Genomic DNA, 12,936 nt, shown 5'->3' on the forward strand with positions numbered 1-12,936 from the left:
CCTCAATGGTTCTCATTTGAGGATCTTGCTAAAAGTGCTGACTTTGATTTGAAGGTCTGAGTTGGGAACAAAAATTCTACATTTAAAAAAAGCTGGCTGGGCACAGTGGTGCATGCCTGTAATCCCATGAGGGAGGCTGAGGCAGGCAGATCACCTGAGGTCAGGAGTTCGAGACCAGCCTGACCAAGAGATGGAGAAACCCCATCTATACTAAATATGCAAAATTAGCTGGGCCGTGGTGGCGCATGCCTGTAATCCCAGCTACTTGGGAGGCTAAGGCAGGAGAATCGCTTGAACCCGGGAGGTGGAGGTTGTGGTGAGCTGAGCTCGCACCATTGCACTCCAGCCTGGGGAACAAGACTGAAACTCTGTCTCAAAAAAACAAGCTTTCTAGTGATTAGATATGTATTTGTGTGTCTACATATATATATATTAATATATACTTTAAATTTGAATCTTCAGTTAGTTCATTCATTTTACTCAGTGATCAAAGAAACATTTTACAACATGAATTTTGAGCCCAGAGCTGCAATAGACACTTTCCTTCCATTGGATCTTCTCTTCTTCTCAGGCCCTTCGTACTTGCCTTGTTTTTACTGTATTTCATCAATTATTTTACAATACACTAAGAAAGAATTGAATGCTGCCCATTAGACTATGACATTCATTTAACCATAGCCCTATTCAAAAATGTCGAAATGTGAAAAATATGCATCTGTGATGATACATGGAATCAGTTTCCCCAGGTCTTACTTGAGACCCACATTTAACACTGCTGATGGATACTGGGGCCTGGATGCCACTTTATACCCCTTCCCATACATGAATTCATGATGTCTCCCCCAAATAATCCCTACTTTCTTCTGAATTCTACATCTCAGTAAGCAACGCAAGCCCTAGGTAATTCAGATGCAGACAGTTCTCAGTCCATACCCTGAGAAACAATGTTCTTCAAGGAAAGTCTCTATAATTGTTCTCAGTGTTGTGATATTTATGGTTACCATCTAAGGGTTTGCTAGCTCAAAGTCAATGTTTTCTTACAGGTATTTTATAAATATACCAAGGATACCAGCCAGCCCCACAATGTAGCCTCAAGAACTACTTAGAAAGGTAGCTGTGTAACACTACTCCCTGTTTTTGAATCTTAAAATTTTCTCCTTGTTTAGGACAAAATATTTCCGGCTTGTGACTCAATATATAATATTCATTCTAGTAAATCTTTCACTAAAGCATCACTTTTATCCTAACTTTTAGGAAGGAAATCTGTCCTGGATATGACAAAAAGGCTGCAAAAAGGAAAAGGAGCCAGATGGTAACCACCTAAGTCCAGTAACCACATGATCTTGAGACTTTTTATGCTGAAATATAACCCCACTCACTTATGCACTCTAAAATGTTGTGTAATCATGACTTAGTGCCACCACTAAATGAATATGGAATGTGTTACATTTAATGTGCTCTGAGGGTACTGCTGTGTATTTTATTATATAATCATAAACCCATTGATATACCTGAATAAACCACATCCACCTCTAAAGCATCATTTCTCTCCATATCCACTTAAAACTGCAAATGGCTTAATCTAGTGTCTCAATACACTTAAGACTTAAAAGGAGACTAAAGATGAACAAGGTGAACATTTTGATAGCACTTTCTACAAAAAATGCTTTATTTAAAAATATGATCTTTTTAAAAAGGAGACAACTTTTATATACACTTACTTTAGAAACAGTCAAAAACACAACAAAATAAATTCAGATTTAGAAATGATGATTTATAACATACAATACTGGTGTGCTGAACAAGACAGTTTAAATGTATGATTCTTTTTGTCCCTTCACATTTCAATAATTCACATTTGTTAAAACTAGTGGCTGGGACTAAAGAAAAGGTCATATCTGAATCCTTTCCCCTTCAGAAATCTGTCACCCTTCTGGGCAGTTACAGAAATGGCAGCAGCTAGGCAGTGTTTGTATTTCTTTGGGTGCCTGCCTCTGTGTCAAAAAATGTCTCTCTGCTTTTATTAATTTTTCTATGAAATTTATTTTTTTGTGGCTATAGGGCCTGGTCATATGTCCCAGGCCTTTTAAAATCTAAATTTCTAAAAATGGACACTCCGTAAGGGCAAGGAGCATACACTGCTATGACCTCACTGGACTCAGAGTTCAATGCTCTTAGGTTATCAGCAAGAGACATGATTTTGATCTTCCAGTTAGCACTCCGAAGAGCTATCAACCAATCTTTTTCAGCATGGTAGTGAAATATTTCAAACCATATTCAAACATCTAATATAGACTTATAATAAAACAGGAAAAATGGCTTGCCAAATTAAAGTGCTATGAGCTACTACATTCAAGAGGTTATCTTGATTTTCTTTTATTTTTTGAGATGGAGTCTCACTCTGTCGCCTAGGCTGGAGTGCAGAGGCATGATCTCAGCTCACTGCAACCTCTGCTCCTGGGTTCAAGCAATTCTCCCTGCCTCTCAGCCTTCTGAGTAGCTGGGACTACAGGTGCCCGCCACCAAGCCTGACTAATTTTTGTATTTTTAGTAGAGATGGGGTTTTCCTATGTTGGCCAGGCTGGTCTAGAACTCTTGACCTCAGGTGATTCACCTGCCTCAGCCTCCCAAAGTGCTGGGATTACAGGCGTGTGCAACTGCGCCTGGCCTATCTTGATTTTATAATCTGATGTTTTAAAAACTATTTTCCACCATGGTCGCCGCTTCTCAAACTGGGGAACTCTAGCCATCTTCCGGGAGTGTCACTTTTTTTTTTCCCAGACATAGACGTTTAAAAAATTTTTTAATCTTAAAAAGTCCTGTTGTATATATTCACAGGTAAAATAGGAATAATTTTAAAGATAAAACACATGACTTCAAAGAAATTACAAGTTGACATCTTGGACTCTACCCATCATACTTTATCTCCTCTGAGGAGGATTTCAGTAATTACAGCTGTGAAGCAATGACCTAGGAGATCTTGATTTCTCAACGTGTAGCCAGGTCTTTACTGACAGTGAATGTAAATAAAATTCAAAGTCTTGGTGCATCCTCCTGAGTTCCATCTTCAGATATAATGTAATTCTCTGATTAAATATATACAGTCCTGTCTATACTGATCAGGAATTAAGTCAACGAAAGAACTCTGGACTGATTTTTATTTTTCATTGTTTATAATTAGAGGAATGCTGCAGTTAAGAAGATTACTGCTTTACAACTAAAAATACACAACATGTGTCATCAAAGGGAGTGGAACTCATGAAGCCGAAAGATTAGAACTTGACCCAGTGAAAATAATGGGGACAGTAACTGGGTGGTTTTTTCCTTCTTCCAAATTTACATTAAATTATATCATCCCTATTCTTTACTGCCCTTTTGGCTGAAGAGGTAAATACATGGTATTTTTCTGAATAATTAATTACATTACCTCCTCTAGAATCCCAAATCCACTAGGGATTCTTTCTTGACTCCAAAAGGATGCTTTCGGTATGTCATGGGTATAAACTCAAACTGCTTGCCAATTGTAACTACTTGTCAAATAGAAAGTCAATAGCCATTTTCTGTATAAATAACATTTATAAAGAACAAAATTAAGTTGCAAATGAAATTATGTCAAATTTACAGTTTCTTTTTTTAAACAATGGGTCAATGTCATCAACATTATCTGTAAATCAAGTTACCATCTGATACATTTAATAATTAAATACAGTTAAATATGACAATGGATCAAAAATGATCCTAGCTAGTTTAAGGATTAATCTAATTAATCCCACAATTTAATGAGACCATCCCAACCACATGTTATGACCTTAGAAGTTTCATGAGGATGCCACACTGCACCTATACACACTTTATCATGAGCTTTAAATCGACTGTAGAGTTTTGTGGTCTTCCAGTCCCAAATGTTTAATTTTCCATTTCCATCTCCTGAAATCACATAACTATAATGGGAAGAAAAATAAATTCAAATTATTCAAATACCTTAACCTGGTAAGGTGAATGAAGAATAGGGGAAGATACTGTCTTTTCACATTAACATTAAAAAAACATCCAATGCAAATATACAATACTCAGAATAACAGGTAGAACATGAAGCAGTCTACAATTTGAAATTCTATTTTAAAAAACCTCCCAACCAATCTAAGAGTAGAAAATTATTTTTAACTGGGAAGACTGGGAGTCCCGGGGCCACAGTGAATGAGGTTACACAATCAGTCTCTAGATAGTCAGAAACAGAGATTGGAGAACCAATTCCACATATAGCTAGGGAACCTTTTAGATCGATTCCATCATAGTAGCTCTACCACTTTCATAATTACTTTTTGGCTTTAATATCTTTTGAATACATCTAGAACTGAATCAGAGGTAGGCCCAATTACTAAGCTAAACATACAAAGTTACTGGGATTTCTAAATTACTTCTACCTATACATTTTAACTAAGAATCATGCTGTAGGCTTCACAAATCCAGTGTGACCTAGAGATATTCAAAAGCTGGATTAGAGGTTTCAGCACAGACAAGCTGTAGTGAAGCTGTAACTGCAACACTGTAATACACAATTAATTCTTCTGGTGTTCATTCAGTCATAGCAATACAGTGATTATAGCACTTCTAGTCTTGCTTAGAAAAGCAGAGAGAAAATAAGGCTTTGGTTATATTGACAGGGATTTAGGTGACTAAAGGGCATAAGCCTAAGTAATAGAAGGGAATATACTAAAGCAAGAACCTAAAAAAAGCAAAATGTAATTTTCCTAATTTGTTCTCACCTTTATAGCCAGCATTTTGAAAATGTTAACAGATTATCGAGTTTTCATAAAAATATATTATGTGAGAGTGATGTGTAAAGTGTTATTTGTACAACAACAGTTTATATCATATTTGAATACTAGAACAGATTAGAAGTCTTAAACTTACCTCATGTCTGGTGAAAAGTCCACCTGACAAGCATAGCCTGCTACCATATGGCCCTTAAAAATTTTTTTCTTATTTAATCTAAATCTGTTCTGTGCTCCAAAAATTAAGATTTGGTTGTCCATTGATTGGCATGCTAGCCATTTTCCTGTAAATTCAATAAATGAGGTATTTTAGAGAAAGACTAAAACATTTTTAAAAACTTTTTATTTTAAATATGTTCACTGTGATTAATGTAACTTTTGCTCCCAAATACTTTATAACACTAAAAAATAAATTTACTATACCACCTGTAAAGTGTTACAAATATGTCACTGGCAAGAGGTATTAATATATAAACTAAAGGCTTTTGCATATACAATCCTATATCATTGAGCACTCTCATATAAAAGCTTTTTTTTTTTTTAAAAGAATAAGGAAATATAGAAATTCCAAGTTTCATGTTAAAGAAATAAGCTAAAAGTTATGAAATGAAATGAATTTATAGTAAGTTAGACAACAGAACTATGGGAAATAGGAGAAAGAGACTTATCTGTGGTAATTATGGAATAAAGAAAGATTAACTGGTGAGAAAGCCTAGGGTTATAAAATAAAACTATACAAAAAAAGAGGTAATTTAAAAAAATTATAGTAACTTTTTTAACAGCCACAATGCTTTTCTCTACTTAGGATTCATCAAAGCCCCCAGAGCCTAAACTGCAGTGTCTATAGTCATGCGCCACTTAACAATCTTTCAGTCAATGATGGACCACACATATGACAGTGGTCTCATAAGATTATAGAGCCAAATTTTTACTGTATCTTTTCTATATTTAGATATGTTTCGATACACAAATGCTTACCACTGACTACATTATTCAGAACAGCAACATGCCATACAGGGGTAGAGCCTAAGAGCAACAGGCTATACCATACAGCCTGGGGTAAGTAGGCTCTACCATCTAGGTTTGTGTAAGTACTCTGTATGATGTTCATAAAATGACAAAATCACCTAATGCTGCATTTCTCACAAGTACCCTTGTTGTTAGGAATGCATGACTATACTTCCACCCTATATACAGTCATTCCTTGGTATCTGTTGGCAACTGGTTCCAGGATCTGCACTCCCTACCCAATACCAAAATCCACAGATGCTCAAGTCCCTTATATAAAATGGCATAGTCTTTGCATATAACCTACACATATCTCCTGTATATATTAAATCACCTCTCGATTACTTCTAATGCCTAATACAACATACATGCTTTGTACCTAGTTGCTATCCTGTGTTTTTTAATTTGTATTTTTAATTGTTATATTGTTATTTTTTACTGTTTGTTTTGTTGAATATTCTGGACTCGTGCTGGTTGAATCCCAGGATGTGGTGCTCATGGACACGAAGGGCCAACAGTACATGTAAACATTACTAAGTAAGGAAATAGACTCAATGCCTGAGTGGGTAAATGGCCTTGTTCAAGATGGGCACAAAATTTGTAACAGGTGGTTTAAAAATAAGCTACGTGAAATGTAGATGCACAGTGATGAAGTATATAATCTAGCAATTATCAAAAAAGGATTCACTTAGGTTGCTTTTCTTATAAAAAAGATAGAGCATTTGACAACTATTACCATTTGCTTGTGTCAGAGGCCCTGATGGAACACAAACTCTTCCTTGCCCCATTATGTGAGTTGACAGTGGCCTCGATGACAATGTCCCCCAAATATCAGAACCCCCACTTTAAGACTCTCATGTAGAGCTATAATTACATCAGTATATTGTCAGTATATCTGTAGCACAAATTATCTTGTACTGAAGACAATGGATTAAACAATATTAAATAGATTTATCTTTTTAATTTTTGCCTGAGGAAATTTTTTATAGTGAATTGCTAAAGTGTTCTCATTATAAAGAATCAGACCAAAATTTCCTATCCCCTGAAAGAGATTACAATAAAACATTATTCTTATTTTTTTTAGAGAGAAAGGTCTTGCTCTGTTGCCCAGGCTGGAGTATAGTCATGCAATCATAGTCAACCTCCTGACTCAAGCAAACTGCCCATCTCGGCCTCCCAAGTAACTAGAACTACAAACGTGCACCACCATGCCAGTTGATTTTTAAAATTTTATTTTGTAGAGACGAGGTCTCTCTATGTTGCCCAGGCTAGTCTCAGACTCTTGGGGTCAAGTGATTCTCCTGCCTTGGCCAATCATTATTAAATAATGTACTGAACGTGATTCTGTTTGGAAGGAGAATGAGAAAAGAATACTCTGGCCGGGCATAGTGGTTTAGGCCTGTAATCCCAGCACCTTGGGAGGCTGAGGAGGGAGGATAACTTGAGCCCAGGAGTTTAAGACTAGCCTGGGCAACAAAGGGAGACCCTTGTTTCTTAAAAAAAGAAAAGAAAAGAAAAGAAAAGAAAACTGATTGTTAAACAGAAATCTTCTGATGTTCAATCAATGTTAGCAGTAAATCATTTTTTTATTTTTATTTAAAAAAAGACAGAAAAGTAGGTGAGGTGACTTACATATGAAAGCCAGTAATTCTTTCTAATATTGTAAAGATTACCTTATACAAGTAATGGCACTGTGACAAACTTTCCCAAGAAGGAAGGGACCAAAGTTCTTTTGAATACAGAAATCACACCGTATCTTAAAAGCTCATTTAAAAATACAACCTACACACTAACTCACCATTTGGAGACAAAGTCACTGCAGGCATTGAGTGCATACTGGGTTCTGCTATATACTTGAAATCCACAGGGATATCCCTAAAAATTTTAAATAGGATATCGGAATAAGCAATTTTTATAAAGTACCTTCTGAAGAATTATCTCTGGAACAAAGGAATAATATGCAAATAAAAGCAAACTCTTGAAATTATGTATTTAATAAATCTTTCATGAAACTTTCTGGAAGAAGAAAAATCACAAGATGACACTGTATTGCTTATGGTGAATCTTGTACTTCATAAATGACTTCCCATGATCATTATAACAGTGACAGTGATTTTGTTTTCTATTTGATTTAAACCTGGCCTTTATGTTAAAAAATCTGTTACTAAAAGTTCTTTAATAATGTACCATGGCAACGGGTACACTAAAATCTCAGAATTCATCACGATATAATTCATCCATGTAGCCAAAACCCATTTTTAGTCCAAAAGCTGTTGAAGTAAAAATAAATAAATCAATTAAAAATGTACCATGGTAGGGCAAAGCAAGATGTCTGAGGCAAGCCTAGGGGGAAGTGTTATTTTACCAGCCAGTCAACCTTAACTCGAGTGGGTGAGAGTGTTAAAGAGCCTGCAGCAATGCAGGAGGATGACAGGCAAAGCTGTAGGGATCTGTGAGCTGGTCTAGCCCATCCAGAAATGATGATAAATTATGATAAATAAATGCTTGGTACCTGGACTATTTTCAGTTTACATGTAAAGCATTTCAAATGTGTTTGGTGAAGGAGAAAAAACATTAAAAAGAAAAAAAAAGCTCACGTGAATGATACAAAGAATGAAAGAAAAAAAAATAAAAAACTAGCCACCTAAATTTAGAACCATCAAAAGTTCTAAGTGCCTTTTCATTTTCAATATTCCCCAAGCTAAAAATCCTTTTCTGAAAGGAGTTTTGGTCTTGTTGCTTTTCATGAAACCAGAAATATTTTTTACAGAGTAATGTGTGGGAAATGTAATCTGATGAGTAACACAGATTATACAGCAGCAATTTCAATTTCAAACCCTGTTTCAAGTTCCAATACTCTGGTTAACTGTAAAACAATAATAATGTGCCTTAATATAAGGATTTTCTCTATTTATCCATCCATCCAGCAGAAGGAGCAAATGACTAGAAGAAACTTCTATCAGGGTCGTGGTCAGAGGAAAACATTTTCAGGTATAACCTGGGGAATAACATCATTTGTCAGATCTCCAACCCTTTATACCTCTATGGTACCAATGAGAACTGACATTTAGAATGACTCAAATGTATTAAAAAGATCTGCGATCGAAAAAAGGCTTGTTTCTTCCTTCCTTGTACTTATTGTTAGTGGTTAGTTATTTTACAATATGAATTAAAACATGAGAATTTTCTAAATTAACCGTATTCCAGGTTCATATTGATCAATGTGTTAACAAAAGTAAACAAAGAAATTCAAATGGATACCTTATTTCAAGGAATCTTCATACCAGGAGCTTGGAAGAAGAATTGGAACTACGCTGTGGACTTCATTATTTCTAGCAACAATGCCTGCTAGGCATAAACACAACATGGCTCGGCACAGTGGCTCACACCTGCAATCCCAGCACTTTGGGAGGCCAAGACGGGTGGACCACCTGAGGTCAGGAGTTTGAGACCAGCCTGGCCAACATGGCAAAACCCTGTCTCTACTAAAAATACAAAAATTAGCTGGGTGTGGTGGCACAGGCCTGTAATCCCAGCTACTCGGGAGGTTGAGGCAGGAAAATTGCCTGAAGCCAGGGGGCGAAGGCTGCAGTGAGCCGAGATCATGCCACTGCACTCGACACTCCAGCCTGAGCGACAGAGTGAGACTCCATCGCAAAAATAAACAAACAAACAAACAAACACAGCACTATTTTCTAATTGGATACTGTAACTCAGTATAATAAGCTAGTAATTCATATCTTGCAAATAATCTCCAGTTTAAAAATGAATTCACCAAAAAAAACACCTAATAAATGTCTATGAATTTTTAAAGCTAAAATATAAACAGTAGTGTCAACTTCCATAAAATTTTCTTTAAGAAATATTTTACCAAAATAAATACCTTCTGGAGAAAACACGTCTATGACATTTCATGCATTTGGTCAATTAAAATACCATGAGTTGGCCTGGTGCGGTGGCTCACGCCTGTAATCCCAGCACTTAGCAAGGCCGAGGTGGGCGGATCATGAGGTCAAGAGATTGAGACCATCCTGGCTAACATGGTGAAACCCTGTCTCTACTAAAAATACAAAAATTAGCTAAGCGTAGTGGCGCATGCCTGTAGTCCCAGTACTTGGGAGGCTGAGGCAGTAGAATCACTTGAACCTAGGAGGTGGAGGTTGCAGTGAGCCAAGATTGTGCCACTGCACTCCAGCGTAGGTGACAGAGTGAGACACTCCCTCAAAAAAAAAAAAAGTTGCTGAATATCTAATACAGTCTTTTATTCTCCTTTAGAACATAATACAGTTAGTTTGTATAGTTTTACTTAAGAAAGCCAAGTTTCCTTTTCTTGTATTATTATGGTACTCTAAGCAGGTACAGAGTATAAAAGTTTGGCAAACACCACTTGTCTGAAGGCCCCAGTGTTGCTAATTTTCCCAGAGAGGAGGTCAGCTATCACTTTGCGGAGGTCAGGGCGTCCCTTCCTCTCCTAAGCAAGTGGCCATCACTAGTAATTGCTCTTAGGGATGATTTATGCAGTGACGCACAGTTCCGGGGCTCCTGAGCTGGTTTTGCTTCCTACTTGTCTTTGTAGCAGGACAGACCCTCACATTTATTACTTTCTCACTAATCAAATCAAATACAAGTTATTACTACCTTCTCTCCTTACCAGTCCCCTCATTCATCTAACTATCCATCCACATGATCAAGAATTCAAGTTTTGTGAGGCCAGTAGTTTGTGACCAGCCCAGCAAACAGAGTGAGATCCTGTTTCTACAAAAAACTTAAAAATTAGCCTGGCATGGTGGCATGCACCTGTAGTCCCAGTCACTCAGGAGTCTAAGGGAGGAGGATCGCTTGAGCCCAGAGCCCAGTAGTACAAGGTTGCAGTAAGCTATGACTGCACCACTACATCTAGCCTAGGCAACAGAGTGAGATCCTGTCTCTTAAAACACAAAAAACAAGCTTTGGAATCAGTTTGATCAGAGTGTGAACTCTGGCCCTTTCATGTCCTATATAACCTTGGGCAAATTACTTAAACTATATTAACTTCCTTATACATAAAATGGGAATAACAAATGTACCTATCTTATAAGACTGCTTTGCACACTAAATCAGATGGTTCAGGTGAAATGCTTAGCATAGTGACTGGCATATAGAAAGAGCTCAATCAGTGTAACATCATTGATAATTATACCAATAATGACTTCTTTAGAGATTCAGCACATATTGTGTGCCAGGCACTGTGTTGGGAACAGACAGTAAGCATGACTCATACTGTTCTTTCTCTCATGGTTAAGAACTTGTCAGGAAAGAGAACAAATAAACAAGCACTTGAAGTATGCTAAAAGCTGTGGAAAGCCAATGACAGTGTGGGATGATACAGAGGAGGCACCTAATCTTATCTGAGGACTGGTCAGAAAGGCTCTCATAGTAACGGTTAAACTGAAATCTGTTTTTTGTTGTTGGGTTTTTTTTGTTTTTGAGACGGAGTCCCGCTCTGTTGCCCAGGCTGGAGTGCAATGGTGCAATCTCAGCTCACTGTAACCTCCACCTCCCAGGTTTAAGCGATTCTCCTGCCTCAGCCTCCCAAGTACCTGGGACCACAGGTGCACACCACCACATCTAGAGATGGGGTTTTACCATGTTGGCCAGGCTGGTCTTGAACTCCTGACTTCGTGATCTACCCACCTTGGCCTCCCAAAGTGCTAGGATTATAGGTGTGAGCCACCGTGCCCAGCCTGCAATCTGTTTTTTTAAAATTACATATTTATTTATAATTTTTAATTTTTTTATTCAGATGGGGTCTTGCTCTGTCACCCAAGCTAGAGTGCAGTGGCACAAGCATAGACCACGGCAGCCTCGACCTCCCAGGCACAAGCAATCCTCCTGCCTCAGCCTCCCGAGTAGCTGGGACTACAGGCCTGTGCCACCACACTAGCTAATTTTTTTATTTCTTGTAGAGACGGGGTTCAAGAACCCAGGCTGGTTTCGAACTCCTGGGTTCAAGCGATCCACTCAAATCAGCCTCCCAAAGTGCTGGAATTATAGGTATGAGCCATTGTGCCCAGCCAAGTTAAAGTAAAACCTAAAGAATGACGTCATTTGTAACAAAACAGTATCATGACTTTTTAGGAGTGTTTCCTAAGATCTGAGAGGAAATGAAAAAAAAAAAAGAAACATACTAACATTACCATTAGTTTAACAAAAATTCTTTGCTGACCAATGTTTTACTTTAGAACACCCACATACACATATCCTTAAGCCCTGTAATTGCTCGATTATTTAAATATTTACCAACTTCTTTTATACCACTCTACATTTAAACTTGAAAATATCTGAAACATCAGAAAGTTTGAGTATGATCAAACTGTTAAAGTACATAAAACAAAACAGAACATGTATATGTATGTTTATTCTCCAGAGTCTGTGCAAATGATTTAAGGTGGTTCATATAAAACTTGGGGTCCATATTAGATACTCTGTAAAAAAACATTTCTGAAGTAAGAAAGATCTTAGCTGTAAGGTAGTCTCTAACATGGGCTATATGTTAAGACTACTCTCCACTACTTGGGGATAATCTGAAGGGGTGCAGTGGTGGTGGTGGTGAGTGTGGGAGAAACTACAATTAAATTACATTAAATGTTCAGTCACCCAGATTGTCCTGACAATGGTTAGGGACCTGCTCAGGTCCCCAAAGGGACTTAGGTATAAAGAGGAAACCACTGGCTGTGGTTCAAGGCTTTCCACTTGTTGAAGCAGAAAAACTTGTGGGGGATGGAAAGATACACTTTTTAGTCCTTGCTAGGAGGACTCATGGCTGAGCTGTGCTTCATAACTGACTGGTTTCCATTCAGTCATTCATTTTAACAAAAAGGTTAGTAAGCATTTTTTTGCAACTAAATTATAGAACACACAATGATATGTAATGAAACTAGTATATTGCTTAACTTTAGAAAAATATTTTTTTCCCTAGGAAAGTACAATTAACCAATATATGACTATATTCTATAAGTAAAACATTTGTACCAGAGTGATGATATGGGGTTACATGGTTTGGTTCTGTGTCCCCTCCCAAATCTCATCTTGAATTGTACTTCCATAATTCCCATGTATTGTGGGCGCGACCCTGTGGGAGATAATTGACTCATGGGGATGGTTTCTCCCATAC

The 12,936-nt window shown here is 37.3% G+C and overlaps 1 protein-coding gene across 1 annotated transcript in view; it reads right to left on the reverse strand.

The window, feature by feature from the left end:
- Window positions 1-1,645: 1,645 nt before the first annotated feature.
- Window positions 1,646-12,936, reverse strand: part of CDC40 (cell division cycle 40) — a 49,869-nt gene continuing 38,578 nt past the window's right edge. The window contains exons 13-15 of the mRNA XM_003898316.5: window positions 7,582-7,658; window positions 4,915-5,059; window positions 1,646-3,941 (exon numbers count right to left, since the gene is read on the reverse strand). Of these exons, the coding sequence (XP_003898365.2) occupies window positions 3,764-3,941; window positions 4,915-5,059; window positions 7,582-7,658 (400 nt within the window). The 3' untranslated portion in view covers window positions 1,646-3,763. The remainder of the gene's footprint in view (window positions 3,942-4,914; window positions 5,060-7,581; window positions 7,659-12,936) is intronic.

Source organism: Papio anubis, chromosome 6, assembly GCF_008728515.1.
Source record: "Papio anubis isolate 15944 chromosome 6, Panubis1.0, whole genome shotgun sequence".
NCBI lineage: Eukaryota > Metazoa > Chordata > Mammalia > Primates > Cercopithecidae > Papio > Papio anubis.